The 21,615-nt window shown below is 42.3% G+C and overlaps 1 protein-coding gene and 1 pseudogene across 1 annotated transcript in view; both read right to left on the bottom strand.

Annotated features, from left to right (window-relative positions):
• The window catches only part of LOC124552314, an 80,544-nt gene extending 60,023 nt beyond the window's left edge, over positions 1–20,521 (bottom strand). The window contains exon 1 of the mRNA XM_047126587.1: positions 20,423–20,521. Coding sequence (XP_046982543.1) covers positions 20,423–20,521 — 99 coding nt within the window. The remainder of the gene's footprint in view (positions 1–20,422) is intronic.
• On the bottom strand, positions 5,341–5,458 carry LOC124552749 (annotated as a pseudogene).
• Positions 20,522–21,615: the final 1,094 nt, after the last annotated feature.

Here is a 21,615-nt window from a genome sequence, read left to right as displayed (position 1 = left end):
ATTACATTAAATACAAAACGCAGCTCTGTTATGTCTTCCTTGGATTCCATTTGTACTACTTTGCGTTACTCTATTTCGAATATCTATTCTTTGTAAAATTTTAACTAGCTATTACTTCGAAATACTATTACCGTTTTTTGGTTCTTAGGTCATTTCGTTTTGCAGAATTTAAGGTAATATTTGTTTCTGTATAACCACTCTCTAAAAAGCGGTTACAAGAGGTCACGAAGAATAATAATTAAAAGTATCAGTTATTGTATTAACCTTTTGTTGCCTGTTGGCACTTCTAAATTACCCCCTTCGATCCTTTTCTATTCTGATTGCACACATTTCCCACATTGTTGGCTGATGGTACGTTGAAGTACATGTTCATGTTGAGAGGGCCTCTACACCACGTTCGCTACTCTTTGGTGACAACGAGGTTTGCTTTGGAGCGAATGCTTTTTGTTTTGTTTATCTTCATACAACTGTTAGCAATAGCTATCTTAACTAGCACAGTATGATGAATATTAGGTTATATTGTCTTCTCAACCAGCTATTTTGTTAACCCTGCTGTTCTGTTCGGGTCTATATTACCCGAAACGGCAATAAATTTCGTTTCTTTTTCTTTAAATATCAAAATAACTTATAGAATTTTGTGACTTTGCCTGAAAATGCAAGGGCAGTACGTAGTTAAGAAAATTTTAAAATATTTAAGTCATCTGGTCATAAATCTTTGGAGTACCATACGTAATGTTCGGGTCATTGTGACTCGACATTAATATGATTACTCTAAAGTCTAATACTTTCTGGTTGTTCGTATTTTATAGTAGTAATGACTTTCATTGTTCATACTTACTCTCAACATTCAACAAGTCGGCAAAGGCGCTGCGTTTACAACAATTGACTTGTCATAACGACTTGTCAGCTGTTCAAATTATCTATTGTTTCTGCTCAGTTCGTGTTGTCTATCGTTCGTGATGAGTCTGAATTGTGATATCATGGCGATTTCTGACGCTGAGTGGGAAGAATTAGCAAATAGCTCAACAGATGAAGGACCACTTTCCGAGTCGTTCTGTTATCGGAAGTAGTTTCTTGATCTGGATCAGAAGAGTAAGACCCTTGAGGTGTAGGATGAGAGAAAAATATGCTGAAGCATGAAACGCTGCTGGTCACCTGACTTTACATGTATTATTCCCTGACGAATTAGTTTGTGCTGTCAAAGTTTTCAGCAAACCTTGGCAGCTTTTTATCCACAGATCATGAATAATACATTTCGTAATAATGTGGATCGTGTCACTTTTTGATAAGTTTTCATTACACAAAAAATTAATTAATTTTTTAAATTACAGTTACTACTTCATATCCAAGTATTCATCTATTGAGTAGGAGTTGGTATTCAGAAATTCTTTTAATTTGCTTTTAAATGTTTCATTGTCTGTCAGATTTTTAATACTATTTGGTAAATGACCAAAGATTTTTGTGGCAGGATAATTCACCCTTTCTGTGCCAAAGTGAGATTTAATCGATATAGTGAATATCATCCTTTCTTCTAGTGTTGTAACTATGCATTTCACTGTTATTTTTGAATTGGGATGGGTTATTAATGATAAATTTCATAAGTGACTATATGTATTGCGAAGGTACTGTGAATAGCCCGAGTTCCTTAAATAAATGTCTGCAAGGTGATCTTGGGTGGGCTCCATCTACTATTCTAGTTACACGCTTTAGTGCAATTAATACTCTCTCTTAATGACGAATTGCCCCAAAATATGTCATATGAAAGCAGTGAATGAAAATAGGCATAGTAGGCTAATTTACTGATATGCTTATCACCAAAATTTGCAATAACCCCAATAGCATAAGTAGCTGAACCTGTTTCAGCAGATCATTAATGTGTTTCTTCCAATTCAATTTCTCATCAATGCACACACCCAGAAATTTTGAGTATTCTGCCTTAGTTCAAAAATGTGTGTGAAATCTTATCGGACTTAACTGCTAAGGTCATCAGTCCCTAAGCTTACACACTACTTAACCTAAATTATCCTAAGGGCAAACACACACACCAATGCCCAAGGGAGGACTCGAACCTTTGCCGGGACCAGCCGCACAGTCCATGATTGCAGCGCCTTAGACTGCTCGGCTAATCCCATGCGGCTCTGCTTTAGTTACAGACTTCCGTTCAACATGTTTATCAATGGTGTTATGCCATTTACTTTACAGAATTGTATAAACTGTGTTCTCTCAAAATTTAGTGAGTCCATTTGCAGAGAACCACTTAATAATTTTCTGAAAGACATTATTTGCAATTTCCTCGGCTGATTCTTGCTTCTCGGGTGTGATTACTATACTTGTATCATCAGAAAAAAGAACTTGGTTTGCATCTTCATGAATGTCGAGACCTGCCATTATGCATACTGCCGCAAGCTTGCTTCATTTCCTTTATAAGTGTGCCCCTTCAACAGTCAAGGTTCACTTCAAGGACAACTGGTTTGCAAACCTCAACGAATCTATCATCAGCTTCTGCCATTAAATTCTTATTTATATAGTTTTTGGGGCTCACTTTCCGCAAGCACTACTTGTACTTGTATATAAATTCCGTCAAAAAGTCCTTGGTGCAGCAATGGGAATCTGTCATGATCGCGCCGAATACTGTAGGTGACTGACAGAATCTGTGGACGACTGCGCAACAATCCCGTCGCGTTCTGAGGGCAACTCACTGTGAGAAGGATTTGTCGGAGGGCGCACAACAGCATGCACCTGATGGGCGACGTAGCCGTACACTGCCTGCCTGGTGGTGACTGAACAAGCTCGTGACGAATTGCACATCTTTTCTGCGAATCATCCCACTGCCATAGTTCGTGCACTGGTAAACGATGCTGCCGGCCGCGGTGGTCTAGCGGTTCAGGCGCTCAGTCCGGAACCGCGAGACTGCTACGGTCGCAGGTTCGAATCCTGCCTCGGGCATGGATGTGTGTGATGTCCTTAGGTTAGTTAGGTTTAAGTAGTTCTAAGTTCTAGGGGACTGATGACCACAGATGTTAAGTCACATAGTGCTCAGATCCATTTGAACCATTTTTTTTTAAACGATGCCGAAGAGTCGGTCGGATAATTGATGCAACCGAACATTTCCTTATGGTTCTTGCATTTTGCTTCAGACTGGTATGAACCTTTCCCCGCCTAGATCTGTAACGTCTCTCCATCATAAATCTTCATCAACATTCACATTACATCTGCAAACCGATGTGGTATGCTTGGCAGAAGATTCTTCGCACTGTACCGTTATTCGGGCTTCTTCCCGATCTATTCATGTATGGAAAAGCCTTTCAGGACCATCCGACCGCCGTGTCATGCTCAGATGAGGATGCGGATAGGAGGGGCGTGTGGTCAGCACACCGCTCACCCGATCGTTATGATCGTTTTCTTTGACCGGAGCCGCTGCTATTCGGTCGAGTAGCTCCTCAATTGGCATCACGAGGCTGAGTGAACCCCGAAAAATGGCTACAGCGCACGGCGGCCCGGATGGTCACCCATCCAAACGCCATCCACGCCCGAAAGGGCTTAACTTCGGCGATCTGACGGGAACCGGTGTATCCACTGCAGCAATGCCATTGCCATTCATGTATGAAGCCCGAAAAGAATCCATAAATATTATAAAAGTGAATAGTGTGTGTGTGCATGTGCGCATCATGTACGAAGCTTTAATAAATGTATTCTTTACTACTAATGCACTCCTACAGTCGAGTCGACTTAAAGAACTCCCTGATATCTCGCAGCGCTTTTGGTAGGTGAAGCGCGAACGGCCGTACAAGAAAGTAGGAGCCGGCTACAGAGCTATGAAGAAGGGTTGTCATGGAGAAGCTGTGCTTATAAATTTGTACATTATGCGTATTTTTTCATACGACTGTCTCATAATTTCAAAGGCGTTTCAACGAATACGTGGAAATGGAATATTTTTTAGCATTACTCTACAAACACAGTTCATTTTTTTCCCGTTTCAAGTAGAAAATTGTCAAAACGAATACCCGGGCAATGCCAGGCTTGTCAGCTAGTAAATGTTTCAGTGCTTCTTCGCGAGCTGTAATTAACACAAGCCTCTCCTCGCAGTTCCTACAGAAGCAATACGGAGGGGGTTGTACAGTCATCATTCAACCACTTCTTCAAACTTCATAAGTAGACTTTCTCGTGATAGTGTGCGCCTATCTTCAAGAGTGTGCCAGTTCAGTTTCTTCAACATCTCTGTCACACTATCCCACGGGTCTAACTAACCTGTGATCATTCTCTATACGTTCAGTATCCCCCGTTAGTCGCATTTGGTACGCATACCACACACCTCAGCAATATTCTAGGACGGGTTTCTCGCGTGACTATTCCTCCCTACAAAGTCTTACAACCAAGTATTTGTAAGAGTTTACACATTATAACTGTTACCAATTATAGCCATAGGATAATACGCTTTTTTTATTTTGTGAAGTGCACACAGTCTTACATTTCTGAACATTTGAAGCAAATTGCCAAACTTTGCACCACTGTGAAATCTTATCAACATCTGACTATTTGTGCAGCTTCTTTCAGACAGTGCTTCATTATAGATAGCTGCATTATCTGCAGCGAAAGGTCTGAGGTTACCACTAATATTGTCCGCAATATCATTAACATGAACAGCAAGGGTACCAACACATTCATATCAATAGCTTCAAAAATTATATTGTACTTTCCCATTACTTCACCATTACCAACAAAAGCTCTTTCTTTTTCAGGTAGGACTACAAATAACTTCTCTCACTGACGTTTATGCTGTTTGGGTAAGTGATGGACGAATAAATGTTCTTGATTAATTTTGAGTGCCAACATTTTAAATTATTCTTGACTGTCGCCGCTATAGATGCAAGTTTAAACTACAAACAGCTGTAATCAGTCATCTTTTATTATTCTTACCGCCTCGCGTTTCGGAGGATTACATGGCAGTTTACCATGTGGATTTATCTCAGTTGTGCATGTGAGGCGTTGGAGGCAGCACATGGAAGCACAAGTTTTAGTACTACACTTTAAGTAACGTGCACGTTTTATGTAGGTGAGAAGCATTATAAAAAGCTGTTTTCCCAGTCGTATTTACGTTACATAAATTTTCTGTAAACAGAAATAAGCATCATTGCTTATCAGGCGCTAAAAGTGTAAGCAAGTGGCCCATCGGGACCATCCGACAGCCGTGTCATCCTCAATGAGGATGCGGATAGGAGGGGCGTGTAATCAGCACACCGCTCTCCAGGTCGTTATGATGGTTTTCTTAGACCGGTACCGCTACTGATCGGTCGAGTAGCTCCTCAATTGGCATCACGAGGTTGAGTGCACCCCGAAAAATGGCAGCAGCGCATGACGGGCCGAATGGTCACCCATCCAAGTGCTAGCCATGCCCAACAGCGCTTAACTTCGGTGATCTGACGGGAACCGGTGTATCCACTGCGGCAAGGCCGTTGCCCCTAAAAGTGTAAAGAATATATAAAATAACGATGCCGTGACACTGACAACAACTGCAAGTTTTTGGAAGGTTTCTATAGATGTCCTACTGTTACTCTCTAAGAGTGGGGCGGGGGGGAGAGAGCAACAGGGCATCGTGATTGATCATCCAAAATCGGTAGATGTGCAGTACGTGTACAGACAAACAAATGAGTACAGTTTCTGAAAAATTGTGTGATTTATTGGAGACAAAGAGTTTCACAAACTGAGCAAGTAAATAATGCGTTGGTCTAAAAAAATGGTTCAAATGGCTCTGAGCACTGTGGGACTTAACTGCTGAGGTCATCAGTCCCCTAGAACTTAGAACTACTTAAACCTAACTAACCTAAGGACATCACACACATCCATGCCCGAGGCAGGATTCGAACCTGCGACTGAAGCGCCTAGAACCGCTCGGCCACCAACGGCCGGCTGCGTTGGTCTACCTCTAGCCTTTATGCAAGCAGTTATTCGGCTTGGCGTTGATTGATAAAGTTGTTGGATGCCCTCCTGAGGGCTATCGTGCCAAATTCTTTCCAATCGGCGCGTTAATTAGTCAAAATCTCAAAATAGTTGGCGGGCTCTACTCATAATGTTCCAAACGACCTTAGTTTGGAACAAATCCAGCGACCTTGCTTGCCAAGGTAGGGTTTGGTAAGCATGAAGACAAGCAGTACACACACTCGTCGCGTGGGGGCGGGCATTGTCTTGATGAAACGTACGATGGTTTGCTATGAAAGATAATAGCACGCCGCATGGGATTAGCGGAGCGTTCGGAGGCGCTACAGTCATGGACTGTGCGGCTGGTCACGGTGTAGGTTCGAATCCTCCCTCGGGCATTAGAGTGTGTGTTTGTTCTTAGGATAATTTAGGTTAAGTAATGTGTAATCTTAGGGACTGATGACCTTAGCAGTCCCATAAGATTTCACACACATTTGAAATTTTTTCTAATTTTTTAAATTTTTTTTTAATAATAGCACGAGGCGTAGAATATCGTCGACATACCATTGTGCTGTGAGAGTGCCGCGGATGACAAGTGAAGTGGTTCTGCTATGGAAATAAATGATATTCTAGACCATCACTTGCGGTTGTTGGGCTGTATGGGGGGGGGGGGGGGGGCGACAATCAGGTTGGTGTCCCACCGTTGTCCGAGGCGTCTTCTGACAGGTCTTTGACCTAGATGCTCATTGACTTCAATTTTGGTCTTATGGCAAAGCGGTAGGTGGATCAAAACAAAATGTCCAGACACTCTGTGACGAAAATGGTACTGAAACAGAAGATGACAGACTAAAGGGCGAAATACTAAATGTCTTTTTCCAAAGCTGTTTCACATAGGAAGACTGCACTGTAGTTCCCTCTCTAGATTGTCGCACAGACGACAAAATGGTAGATATCGAAACAGACGACAGAGGGATAGAGAAACAATTAAAATCGGTCAAAAGAGGAACGGCCGCTGGACCTGACGGGATACCAGTTCCATTTTACACAGAGTACGCGAAGGAACTTGCCTCCCTTCTTGCAGCGGTGTACCGTAGGTCTCTAGAAGAGCGTAGCGTTCCAAAAGAGTGGAAAAGGGCACAGGTCATCCCCGTTTTCAAGAAGGGACGTCGAACAGATGTGCAGAACTATAGACCTGGAATTTTGGAACACGTATTATGTTCGAGTATAATGACTTTTCTGGAGACTAGAAATCTATACTAATCAGCATGGGTTTCGAAAAAGACTATCGAGCGAAACCCAGCTCGCGCTATTCGTCCACGAGACTCAGAGGGCCATAGACACGCGTTCCCAGGTAGATTCCGTGTTTCTTGACTTTCGCAAGGCGTTTGATACATTTCACCACAGTCGTTTAATGAACAAAGTAAGAGAATATGGACTATCAGACCATTTGTGTGATTGGATTGAAGAGTTCCTAGATAACAGAACGCAGCATGTCATTCTAAATAGAGGGAAGTCTTCCGAAGTAAGAATGATTTCAAGTGTGCCGCAGGGGAGTGTCGTAGGACCGTTGCTATTCAAAATATATATATGTGACCTTGTGGATAACATCGGAAGTTCACTGAGCCTTTTTGCGAATGATGCTGTAGTATATCGAAAGGTTGTAACAATGGAAAATTGTACTGAAATACAGGAAGATCTGCAATGAATTGACGCATGGTGCAGGGAATGGCAATTGAATCTCAACGTAGACAACTGTAATGTGCTGCGAATACATAGAAAGATAGATCCTTTATCATTTAGCTACAATATAGCAGGTCAGCAACTGGAGGCAGTTAATTCCATAAATTATCTGGGAGTAGGCATTAGGAGTGATTTAAAATGTAATGACCATATAAAATTAATCGTCGGTAAAGCAGATGCCAGACTTCATATTCATCGGAAGAATCATAAGGAAATGCAGTCCGAAAACGTAGGAAGTAGGTTACTGTACACTTGTTCGCCCACTGCTTGAATACTGCTCAGCAGTGTGGGATCCCACGCGAAAGAACTTGCCCACCCCCCTTCTAACAGCCGTATACCGCAAGTCTCTAGAGGAACGGAAGGTTCCAAATGATTGGAAAAGAGCACAGGTAGTCCCAGTCTTCAAGAAGGGTCGTCGAGCAGATGCGCAAAACTATAGACCTATATCTCTGACGTCGATCTGTTGTAGAATTTTGGAACATGTTTTTTGCTCGAGTACCATGTCGTTTTTGGAAACCCAGAATCTACTCTGTAGGAATCAACAAGGATTCCGGAAACAGCGATCGTGAGAGACCCAACTCGCTTTATTTGTTCATGAGACCCAGAAAATATTAGATACAGGCTCCCAGGTAGATGCTATTTTTCTTGACTTGCGGAAGGCGTTCGATACAGTTCCGCACTGTCGCCTGATAAACAAAGTAAGAGCCTACGGAATATCAGACCAGCTGTGTGGCTGGATTGAAGAGTTTTTAGCAAACAGAACACAGCATGTTGTTATCAATGGAGAGACGTCTACAGACGTTAAAGTAACCTCTGGCGTGCCACAGGGGAGTGTTATGGGACCATTGCTTTTCACAATATATATAAATGACCTAGTAGATAGTGTCGGAAGTTCCATGCGGCTTTTCGCGGATGATGCTGTAGTATACAGAGAAGTTGCAGCATTAGAAAATTGTAGCGAAATGCAGGAAGATCTGCAGCGGATAGGCACTTGGTGCAGGGAGTGGCAACTGAACCTTAACATAGACAAATGTAATGTATTGCGAATACATAGAAAGAAGGATCCTTTATTGTATGATTATATGATAGCGGAACAAACACTGGTAGCAGTTACTTCTGTAAAATATCAGGGGGTATGCGTGCGGAACGATTTGAAGTGGAATGATCATATAAAATTAATTGTTGGTAAGGCAGGTACCAGGTTGAGATTCATTGGGAGAGTCCTTAGAAAATGTAGTCCATCAACAAAGGAGGTGGCTTACAAAACACTCGTTCGACCTATACTTGAGTATTGCTCATCAGTGTGGGATCCGTACCAGATCGGGTTGACGGAGGAGATAGAGAAGATCCAAAGAAGAGCGGCGCGTTTCGTCACAGGGTTATTTGGTAACCGTGATACCGTTACGGAGATGTTTAACAAACTCAAGTGGCCGACTCTGCAAGAGAGGCGCTCTGCATCGCGGTGTAGCTTGCTCGCCAGGTTTCGAGAGGGTGCGTTTCTGGATAAGGTATCGAATATATTGCTTCCTCCTACTTATACCTCCCGAGGAGATCACGAATGTAAAATTAGAGAGATTAGAGCGCGCACGGAGGCTTTCAGACAGTCGTTCTTCCCGCGAACCATACGCGACTGGAACAGGAAAGGGAGGTAATGACAGTGGCACGTAAAGTGCCCTCCGCCACACACCGTTGGGTGGCTTGCGGAGTATAAATGTAGATGTAGATAGGGTTCATAGAAGAGATAGAGAAGATCCAACGGAGAGCGGGGCTCTTCGTTACAGGATCATTTAGTAATCGCGAAAGCGTTACGGAGATGATAGATAAACTCCAGTGGAAGACTCTGCAAGAGAGTCGCTCAGTAGCTCATACCTTCACCGAGGAGTCAAGCAGTATATTGCCCCCTCCTACGTATATCTCGCGAAGAGACCATGAGGATAAAATCAGAGACATTAGAGCCCACACAGAGGCATACCAACCACCTTTCTTTCCACGAACAATGCGAGTCTGGAATAGAAGGGAGGACTGATAGAGGTACTCAAGGTACCCTCCGCCACACACCGTTAGGTGGCTTGCGGAGTATGGATGTAGATGTAGACTCGAGTACAGTCGTCTTCAGTGACGAGTCGCTTCGAATTGAGCCCCAATTACCACCCAAGATGTGTCTGGAAACGCTCAGGACAGCAGTCTGGTAGCAAATGACTGTCGTCTGCCATACAGCCCGATAATCAGGAGTAATGGTCTGGGAAGCCATTTCTTTTCATAACAGGACCCAATTAGTTGTCATCGGAAGCATAGCGGTACGTCGGCGATTTTCTACGTCACATTTTGTTCTCCTTCATGGCAAGCCATCCTGGGCTTACATTTCAGCAAGATAATGCGCGCTCACCACAGTGAGAATTTCTACTGCTTGTCTTCGTCCTCGCCAAACCATACCTTGGACAGCAACGTCGCCGGATCTTCCTCTCCAATTGCGAACGTTACATTACGAGCATTTTGAGCATGCCCTCAAACCAGCTCGCGATTTTGACGATCGCCCGCGCCGATTGGACAGAATACGGCAAGATGGCGCTCAGGACAACATCCAACAACTCTATAAGTCAATGTCAATCCGAATAACTGCTTGCATAAGGGCCAGAGGTGGACTACCGTGTTATTGACGCTTTCAGTTTATGAAGCTCTTTCTCTACTAAATTATCCAATTTTTTGAAAATCGTAATCATTTGTTTGCCAGCACATGTACGTCACATCTACCGCATTCTGATAATTCCTGCATGGCGCCTCTTTTTTTTCTTTTCCCCCTTGTTCTTGGAGTGTGTTACCCCTTTCAGTTCTCTGGCTATAACTGTGTATATTAAGTTTCACCGTGTCTTAGCTACAACAGAAATATTTTTTCCCAATGGAATCCTGAGGTACACATTTGTGAATGTTCAACCTTTTCATCATGCACATATGCTGCCAACTCTTGGGCGTCACTATGAAAATATCAGCAAGTCAGTGTAGTAGTTCGCAGCAGCTTGCGACCACCAGAATAGACACACATCCTTGGTTCGCTATATTCCCATGTACAATTGAATATTGTTGTTGTTATTCTTCACGGTAATTATTAAATGATCATATTATTATTTATTTCAATAGAGAATATCTCGTAATTACCCGCCAGGGTAGCCGAGAGCGCTAATGCGCTGCTTCCTGGACTCAGGTAGGCGCGCCGGCCCCGGATCGAATCCGCCCAGCGGATTAACGGCAAGGGCCGGTATGCCGGCCAGCCTGGATGTGGTTTTTAGGCGGTTTTCCACATCCCGATAGGTGAATATTGGGCTGGTCCCGAAGTTCCGCCTCAGTTACACTACTCACAGACATTTGAAAACGTTCGCACTATTCATGACTTAACTTGACGCAGGCAGCTGGGGGGTTCGGGGTGGCGGCAGGAAGGGCATCCGACCACCCTCTGCACCTAACACTGCCAGTTCCGTCATAACAAAGCCGACTCCGCACTGGAGCGGGACACAGGCCCGAGAAAGAAAAGATAGAATATCTCGTAATTAGTGAAGCAAAGTGCACAAAATAAGTCGTCAAAACGAGAACATATTTTCATATAAATCTTGCATCTGAAACATTAAAAAACTTACCTAAGAGCATTATCACAAAAAATAAAAAATTTTCCATCGTCCAGAAAACATTCCGGTCTGGAAGGGTAGTCCTAAGCATGTTCCTGCTGTTAGGGTAAGTGATTTTTCTGGGTAAGTGATTCCAGTCTCTCTCTCTCTCTCTCTCTCTCTCTCTCTGTGTGTGTGTGTGTGTGTGTGTGTGTGTGTGTGTGTGTGTGTGTGTGTTGATGTGATTATATGATTGATCATTGAATATACGATGATGATCTGTGTGTCTACACTATTGGACAAGCGGTGTGACGAGCAGTTCATCCATGTAGGAGTATTTGATAGCAAATTCATACCAAATGAAACACAGATGTGACAGTAAATGGTGTCTGAACAGTTACATTAATATAGGATACTCTCGTCTTGTGGCAACGCTGGCGTTTGTTCTCGCATGCAAACGATTGTAAAGATGCTGAATGGCATACTGCTGTAGATTGTCCAGGACATCCTGCATCTTTCGTTGCAGTACGCAGTGGCTCTTGCAGGCTCCGGAAAGTAGTAAGTTTCCACTTGATCATGTCCCACACGTATGCAACTGGCGAGAGATCTGGTGATCTTTTTGGCCAGGGTAGTTATTGAGCACCACAAAGAGCACGTTCAGTCACAGCAGCCGTATGTGGACGTGCATTGTCCTGCTGAAAAAGCACACCGCCTTCCTGTCGAAGAAATGGCAGTAGTGTGGCAGTAAGAGCCTGTACAGTGTAGAGACCAGTGGTTGGTTTTACCCTGCAGAAAGACCAAATGCGACAGCGAGTTGTAACTGACTGCCTGCCACACCATGAAGCGTGGGGTGATATCTGAGTGTCGTGGGTGAATGCACTCAGTAATAGGCAGCTGCTCAGACCTGTGCATCCACCACTTCATTGCACATAGAAACTACTCTCGTCACTGATAACAGAGTGGCATTCCAATAAATTCTTTCACGACACCAGAGTATCCATGCTTGGCGGTGTCGTGATGCCAGTGGTAGTCTGGCCAGACTGACATGTGTTCTTAGTGCTACAAGCAGACTGTTTCCAATAGTGTTGCCAAATTACTGGCGAAACATTGCTTCTAATGGCTGGCGGGTTTTTTTAATGTTGTAGTAAATTCAGTTTCAGTTATTGAAAATGCGATCTCTCAACCACTAAGCTATTTATATGTTTCGAAATATGTTATTTCTACTTTGATTTCAAGAGTATTTAACTTTTACTGCGAAGACAGTACAGATGCATTACAGTGTGATATGAAACGAACCATCTCACTCGATAGACTACATGGCGGGATTCCCTGTAGAATGAATGGTATTTCGTAGCACCTAGCTATAGTTCTGGCATTTGTAGACTTAGAGAAAGCTTTACACAATGTTGACTGTAATACTCTCTTTCAAATTCTGAAGGTGGCAGGGGTAAAACACAGGAAGCGAAAGGCTATTTACAATTTGTACAGGAACCAGATGGCAGTTATAAGAGTCGAGGGGCATGAAAGGGAAGCAGTGGTTGGGAAAGGAGTGAAACAGGGTTGTAGCCTCTCCGCAATGTTATTCAATCTGTGTATTGAGCAAGCAGTAAAGGAAACAAAATAAAAATTCGGAGTAGGTATTAAAATCCATGGAGGAGAAATAAAAACTTTGAGGCTCGCCGATGACAATGTAATTCTGTCAGAGACAGCAAAGGACATGAAAGAGCAATAGAACGGAATGGACAGTGTCTTGAAAGGAGGGTATAAGATGAACATAAACAAAAGTAAAAGGAGGATAATGGAATGTGGTCGAATTAAGTCGGGTGATGCTGAGGGAATTAGATTAGGAAATGAGACACTTAAAGTAGTAAAGGAGTTTTGCTATTTAGGGAGTAAAATAACTGATGATGGTCGAAGTAGAGGATATAAAATGTAGACTGGCAATGACAAGGAAAGTGTTTCTGAAGAAGAGAAATTTGTTAACATCGAGTATAGATTTAAGTGTCAGGAAGTCGTTTCTGAAAGTATTTGTATGGAGTGTAGCCATGTATGGAATTGAAACGTGGACGATAAATAGTTTAGACAAGAAGAAAATAGAAGCTTTCGAAATGTGGTGCTACAGAAGAATGCTGAAGATTAGATGGATAGATCACATAACTAATGAGCAGGTACTGAATAGAATTGGGGAGAAGAGGAGTTTGTGGCACAACTTGGCTAGAAGACGGGATTGGTTGGTAGGACGTGTTGTAAGGCATCAAGGGATCACCAATTTAGTATTGGAGGGCAGCGTGGAGGGTAAAAATCGTAGAGGGAGACCAAGAGATGAATACACTAAACAGATTCAGAAGGATGTAGGTTGCAGTAGGTACTGAGAGATGAAGAAGCTTGCACAGGATAGAGTAGCATGGAGAGCTGCATCAAACCAGTCTCTGGACTGAAGACCACAACAGCTATAGTTCATTTCACGAGCGAAGGCGGCTTGCGCAGGTGCAGTGAATGCAGCAACCGGTTTCAAGCAATGAGTTCTCACTTATTTCACTGTCTCTTCGAATTACCACTGAGCCCTTGATGGCTCACGCAGGGTGCAACACGTTAGATGCGCAGAAAAAGTAATTCGACTGTCGTCGTTCATGGTGTGCACTATACAACTGTGATTCTCAGTGTATGGTATTATTTCACGACTTCATACCTGTATAACGATGCTGAAACCACAATATACGCAAAAGTACCGGGATTCTTGGCTTCAAGACCCATATTTAAAAGATTGACTTCAAGTTATGTGAAGTACTACAGGTCAGACAGCGAAGTGCAGGTATTGTAGAACAGATTTAAGGTGTCACTATGGAGATTTGAAGTCTCATGGAATGTCAAAGAAGCATCTACAAAATAAAAAGGCAAGCAAACTTTTTTTTAAATTGATAGTCTTCCTTTGATGGGTTTTACATCTTTGACCACTGTTTGACTACGTAAATTGTTGCAGATTGTAACTATGCAGCCTAAAATTGGTTTTAAGTCGGAGCCCATCGGGAATAAAAAAAGAAAGAAGCAAGACTTGTATTATTCACAACCATGCATACTAGTATACGTGCAGTCGACCATTTCGGAGAGGTAATCGATCACAGTCATGAAAAAGATATCGAAAAAGTTCAGTTGCACAGAACTAACTGCACCTTAGTTATAAGAAATCGTGTTAGCACCGCATTTCACTGACGTTCTAAAACAAGATTGCAAAGATCAATCATTCAGCTTATTAATTGATGAATCTATTGATATTGCTGTTCGTAAATACTTGGGATCGATTACAGTTTATTACAGTAAATTACACCAAAAAATAGTATGTACATACCCTGACCTTGCTGAACTGCACGAGTGTAATGGTGAAGCAATTGTCCCTGCTATAAGGAAGACACTTCAACGATTCTTTTTGCAACTTGAAAATTTAACTGGCATTGGTACACATAGTGCTTCTATCATGGTTAGAGCAAACAAGACAATTTACGAAATGGAAAGAAGAGGCACCACACCTGATTTTAGTACGTTGCTTGTGCCATTCCTTGCAACTGCCTGTTTCGGCTGCTCCAAAAGAATTTCCACCGAGAAATTTGGAGTTTTTAATTAGAGAGGCAAATGACTAGTTTAATCGCTCCTCTTCCAGACAATCTCTTTATAAGGAGCTATAAAAAACTATCAACGATGGACAGGAACCGTTAAAAATAGTTAAAGCGTGCCAGACAAGGTGGTTATCAATAGAATCTGTTGTATCAATATACATGCAATGGTCAGAGCTAAAAACACATTTTTCCGGAGCTAAAGTGCGTGAAAGGTATCACATGGCACAGTAATTACACGCTATGTATGCGAACGAGAATAATTACGCATATATTTCATTTTTATATCCAATATTAATTGAAATAAACAGAGTCAGTGTAATGTTAGAGTCGAAAGATACGAATCACACCAAACTCTGTAATGAGTTGACCAACCTGATAGATATGCTTGTCAGCAAATTATGTTACCTGCAAATAAAGTTAATATTTCTACTCAAAATATTCGTGATTTCTTCGTTCGAAGATGTTATCTGGGATTCCGCTTTGAAAAGCAGTTGCGTGAAATGAGAGCATAAGGACTACCACTGGAAGACAAATAATTGTTGCGTAATTGGTGCATAACATTTATAGTAAGTCTGATTGAGAAAATAAAAAACAGGTTACCAGAAAATTCGACGTTGATAAAACAAATTTCTAGAATAAGGGTTGAACGAGTATTTAATCACAACAAATTAAATCTAATTCACATAATGGTTCAGTTCAATAAGTTTAGAATTTATAGCGAGAGTGGATGATCAGTCGCGACAAATTCATTTGTTGAACTGGAGTGAGACCAAAGATAAAAAAAAGTTTGAATGAAATATTGAATTTCAAAATACTCAAGGGGAATCCAGATTTGAGGAATTAACAACTTTTGCGATTACTCTCCTAATATTGCTTCATTCCAATGCCGATGTAGACAGACTATTTAGCAGTACTAATGTAATAAGAAAACAAGCACAGAAATAGAATGAAGTTAAATCTTTAACTGCTATATTAAGAATACGCTGTGGGTTGAGGTTGGCAGGAAAATGCTGCAACGAATTTGAAAGTCCAATAAACGTTGTGAAACAAATCCGTACCAAAGAATCGTATCAATCTGAAACTGCCAATGATGATGATGATGATGATGCAGACAAAAATGATTCATCTGAAGAAGACGAATTCATTTAAATAATTAGCTGTTGTTATAGAACTTTTGTATGTTCCTGTTTTGTATGATTGTGAATATTTTATTACTCAATAATAAAGGAAACTAATTAGTGACATACTTATTATTTTCTTTCATAATAATTTTAAAGCATTTAGTGGAACTTTTGGCGATTATGAGAGTAGGGCACTTTTGTTATTGTTTTTCTGGTGGTTTTTGCATTTAAAACTGGAGGGAGGTCGCTTTAACTGTTGGCAACACTGGTTTCCAATGGTCCCTGAAAACACAGCACTTGCAACATTGGCCGGATTACATCCCTGTACGATGTTCGGTCGGTCACCGCAGCTCGCACAGTGCGTCATCTTCACATGCGTGAGGCCTACAGATCTGGGACGTCCCTCCAGCTTCCCGCAGGTCCACAATGTAATCCCGTTCGAATGGTTGAAACTGTTCAACAAGAGTACGTACTCGGCGGTGGAGCGTGGTTGTACCCTAGAATGAGTGTTGCAAATGCTGTCCACGCCTAAACTCAGCACACTTACTGCCTACAAAGTCGAAACTGGGAAGTAGAGGAGGGGTGGGGGGAGGGGAGGTCAAGGGTTCACAGAAAGGCCTCCTAAGCACCGAGCGCCATCTGGTCGTAGATGACGATGACAAATGTATGACTAACACTACATCATCTCAGTATGCACATGTTATACCCTAGTGGCAGTGAACACAACCCTTGAGGGTGTTACATTCTTTAAAAAAAAAATTTGGCGTCAGTGTAACCTGATGCATTTGCAGGTTGTCAATATAAGTCAATATAACGGCTTCCAGAGGGTGACATAAATTTGATTTCTAATATTTCGCATAATACTGACCGAATTAAACATTTAAATTCTGACATACTCTGCTCTTTAGAAGATATCATCTTATGTTAAAAATTTAACACAATGAGACTAGTATTTCAGTTAGAAACTGTGCATTCGTCTCGAGGCAACGGAACTGACGGCGAGCAAATGCCCATCTTTATTTGGGATTGAGAGCAGTCTGTGATATCCAACAAACTTTAAGCGTAATTTCAAACCTTTAAGCAACTTTCTTTCGCTTACGTGCTTAAAGGCAAGTAATTGACACATTAACTTACTAGATTTTTGAATCTGTTTTACACGTGCAGTAACGATTCTTTAAATAATGGGGGTTTATTGGAATTTACATAAAATATAAGCTCAACGTAACCAAACAAAGCAGCTCATGTAATAGCAATAAGTTTTAAATCCAGGATTTACGAGAGTATTGTTTCATTGCTATGGTACAGTAATTCTCATACACGATATGGTTCAGCTCCTATCAATAGGTTATATGCAACCTGCAACGCCCTCAAATACGAGGCACAAGATTTTCATATTCTCTCTCTCGCTACGTGCAAACTGTTAGTCCTAGAGAAAAAAATGAACAGGAACTTTTTGTAGGAAATTTAGTGGTGTTAAATTTTGTACTGGGATACGTTTCCGCTAGAGACCGTACTTCTTGAATTATTCAAGAAAAACGTACGAAAATCACCTTCAAACGAGTCTTTTTTTATAATTCGAAAACCTTATACTCCAGCGAAAAGGTATTCCAGTACAAAATTTAACTACATTAAATTTCCTACAAAATTGTCCCGTTCATTTTTTCCGTACGACTATTAGTTTGCATATAGTGAGAAAGAGAACATGAAAGTGTCACACGTGGTTTTTGAAGGCAATGTGCGTTACATGAAACCCATATGTTAGGGTACCTAAATCACTCTGAATATTATAAATGCGGAAGCACCGTGTGTGTGTTGGTGTGTGTGATGGCTGGATGGATTTGGGAGAAATTTTGAATGGGATTAGCTTATACCCTGGATTAACGTGTTGGCTACTTTTAAAGTTAGTACAACACAGTTATTGATTTGAGCAATATAACGCGAAATATGGAACAATAATTACTCTTAGAAAAATCTATATACTCTTTGACTTCTGAACTGTATCATATTTGTGGAAGTGCTTTTATTGTTTAGTATGTCCTACATAAGACGTTACAACGTAATTATACAATCCTCAAACAGTTTAATCCACAATTTCATACAAGCCCATTGCACTTTAGCCTCTGAGCGTCAGGCGTGTCTTATAGCTTCTGAGACGCTTGAAGAATCAAAACGATGGTGTTATTTAAATGTTGAACGACAGAGACGTCGCACCTTTACATGGAGAACGTGGTAGCTTTTTCATGAAGCTGGATTTGATTATGATACAAAGAGAAACCTTTTCCGTGTTATGCACGTCGAAAACAGTCATGAAATGATTTACTCCCTCTGTTGGCTCATTTTGTAATTCGCTTCCAGAGTGCATAATATTTTTTTTCTTTAAGTAAATGAGAGAGTCGTGAGCGAAATGTATTCTGTCAGCTTGGCCCATCGACTCAAAACTTGGTGCCTCTTTTTTAAACTTTTTCGACATCACGCGGTTTGCTCTACCGCAAATGACCAGCGCCTCGGTACCACCAAAACTTAACTTTTGTGATTACGCATATGTGTGTATAATGAATTTCGGTATTAACATTTCTTTGGGAATAACTGTTTACCGTGGGTAGCATCGCAGGGCGGAGGTAGTATATACAGTTCCCCACAGTCGTTTAATGAACAAAATAAGAGCATATGGACTATCAGACCGATTGTGTGATTGGACTGAAGAGTTCCTAGATAACAGAACGCAACATGTCATTCTCAATGGAAAGAAGTCTTCTGAAGTAAGAGTGATTTCAGGTGTGCCGCAGGGGAGTGTCGTAGGACCGTTGCTGTTCACAATATACATAAATGACCTTGTGGATAACGTCGGAAGTTCACTGAGGCTTTTTGCAGATGATGCTGTGGTGTATCGAGATGTTGTAACAATGGAAAATTGTACTGAAATGCAGGAGGATCTGCAGCGAATTGACGCATGGTGCAGGGAATGGCAATTGAATCTCAATGTAGACAAGTGTAGTGTGCTGCGATTACATAGAAAGATCCCTTATCAATTAGCTACTATGTAGCAGGTCAGCAACTGGAAGCAGTTAATTCCATAAATTGTCTGGGAGTAGGCATTAGCAGTGAATTAAAATGGAATTGTCATATAAAGTTGATTGTCGGTAAAGCAGATGGCTCAAATGGCTCTGAGCACTATGGGACTTAACTTCTGAGGTCATCAGCCCCCTAGAACTTAGAACTACTTAAACCTAACTAACCTAAGGACATCACAGACATCCATACCCCAGGCAGGATTCGAACCTGCGATCGTAGCGGTCGCGCAGTTCTAGACTGTAGCGCCTAGATCCTCTCGGCCACTCCGGCCGGCGGTAAAGCAGATGCCAAACTGAAATTCGTTGGAAAAATCCTAAGGAAATGCAATCCAAAAACAAAGGAAGTAGTCTGCAGTACACTTGTTCGGCCACTGCTTGAATATTGCTCACCAGTGTGGGATCGTACCAGATAGGGTTGATAGACGAGATAGAGAAGGTCCAACGGAGAGCTGCGCGCTTCGTTACAGGATCATTTAGTAATCGCGAAAGCGTTACGGAGATGATAGTCAAGCAGTATATTGCTATGTCCTACGTATATCTCTCGGAGAGACCACGAGGATAAAATCAGAGAAATTAGAGCCCACACAGAGGCATACCGATAATCTTTCTTTCCACGAACAATACGAGACTGGAATAGAAGGGAGAACCTATTGAGGTACTCAGGGTACCCTCCGCCACACAGAGTCAGGTGGCTTGCGGAGTATGGATGTAGATGTAGATAATTAAAAATATATATATTTCGAAGTTCGTATCCGATGGAATGTGAGTGCCGGACCAGGGCTCGAACCTTGGACCTTTGCTTCCCCGGGCCAGTGCTCCACCGACTAACGTATCCAAGCACGACCCACGGTTCACGTTCACGACTTAACTTCCGTCGGAACTTCATCTCCTATCTTCCAAACCGGCGGTAGTGAAGCTATAATGGAGGGTCGTGGGTAGTGTGGTTGGATACCTTATTCCGGTTTCAAGTCCCAGTCTGGCACAGAATTTCAGTCGGCGAGGAACTTTCAAACCGGCACACACTCCACTGCACAGTGTACTGTGCATCCTCGGAATCAATTGGTAGCAGTGGCAATGGACGTTTGTTCGAAGCTGAGAGATAGCTAAACAGCGACAGTGGAAATTTAAGAGTCTGGAGCCATCCTCAGACGAGCTACCAGCCTAGGCAGATGGTCACGACAAGTATGATGTTCTGGCACAGATTACCAATCGTCACGAAATGTCCATTACTCTGGGGCTGATCATTCCCGGGAGGTCCTTCTTCGCAGGCATCGTTTGCCATCGCATCTCTGTTGACTCTATCGCCCGTTACCTCGAACCGTATTCTCCGCTAGTGAATAGAGCGAAGCGTGCCTGCGGAGACTGACCGCTGGGTCCCGCACCGCTGCCATGGCCGCAGTCGCCTCCCACGTGCCGGATCTGACGTCACTGCGCTCCCGACCACCGGAAGCAAGGCTTTTGTACATCTCTCCTTGTTGGTGATCCCCGACACTTCTCAGTTATTCACAGCCATCTCTAGCTAGGCACTAAATTTTTAAATATGCCTCAGACACAAGATAAAAACGGTCTGAGGCTAATTAAATAGTTGTGGGAACGAGTCACGTCTGTGACAAAGAAAGGCTGCTGTCAACAGAAACAAATATTGACTGGCTAATACAATCAGGAACTGTGGGTGATTACATAAAAGTCTTGGGTTCCAAAAGAATAATTCATCTGCCCGAGATGTGAGCTGCAGTTTGATCTTTAATTTATGGAGCTCCATTTAATATTCCTGATGGAGGTAAGTACAAGTAATTTAATGAGCGTGTCTTCGGACAGAGAGATGAAAAGTCTTCCGACATCAACCTTACGAAAGACGAAACGGTACGAGGAAGTAGAGGTCACGCCCAAACAAAGCCGGTAGCTTACAAGCTGATTTGTGAGTCAAAGAAATGTTATGTCTACTTTTATAAACAACGCAACACGAGCCCACATGCAAGCCATCTTCTCAGAGAGAATCATTTGGACGTTTAGTACGCGAACACTCGATGATTTTCCTCTTTTACATTAAAACCGTGGCCAGAACCAAATCGTGTCGAATACGGGCCTCTCCTTTCGTAGGAAATGCTGTTATTGGCGATTCAAAAAAAAATGGTTCAAATGGCTCTGAGCACTATGGGACTTAACATCTGAGATCATCAGTCCCCTAGAACTTAAACCTAACTAACCTAAGGACACCACACACATCCATGCCCGTGGCAGGATTCGAACCTGCGACCGTAGCAGTCGCGCGGTTCCAGACTGAAGCGCCTAGAACCGCTCGGCCACACCGGTCGGCATTGGCGATTCGCGGAATTTTATTATATCAAGGAAATTTAACGACGAGTGTCGGTGTGCTGGCCAGCCTGGATGTGTTTTTTAGCCGGTTTTCCACATACGACTACGTGAATATCTGTTGCTACCAAGGTTTCGTCCAGTTACACGATTCACAATCATTTAGAAAACGTTCCCACACCTATGCATAACACTATTATGACTATCTTACTCTCCAAGGAGATTACTATGAGATATCACGACGGTT

The sequence above is a fragment of the Schistocerca americana genome, chromosome 10, assembly GCF_021461395.2.
Source record: "Schistocerca americana isolate TAMUIC-IGC-003095 chromosome 10, iqSchAmer2.1, whole genome shotgun sequence".
NCBI lineage: Eukaryota > Metazoa > Arthropoda > Insecta > Orthoptera > Acrididae > Schistocerca > Schistocerca americana.
The sequence above is the reverse complement of the archived record's forward strand: the minus strand, read 5'-3'. Positions and strand labels throughout refer to the sequence as shown.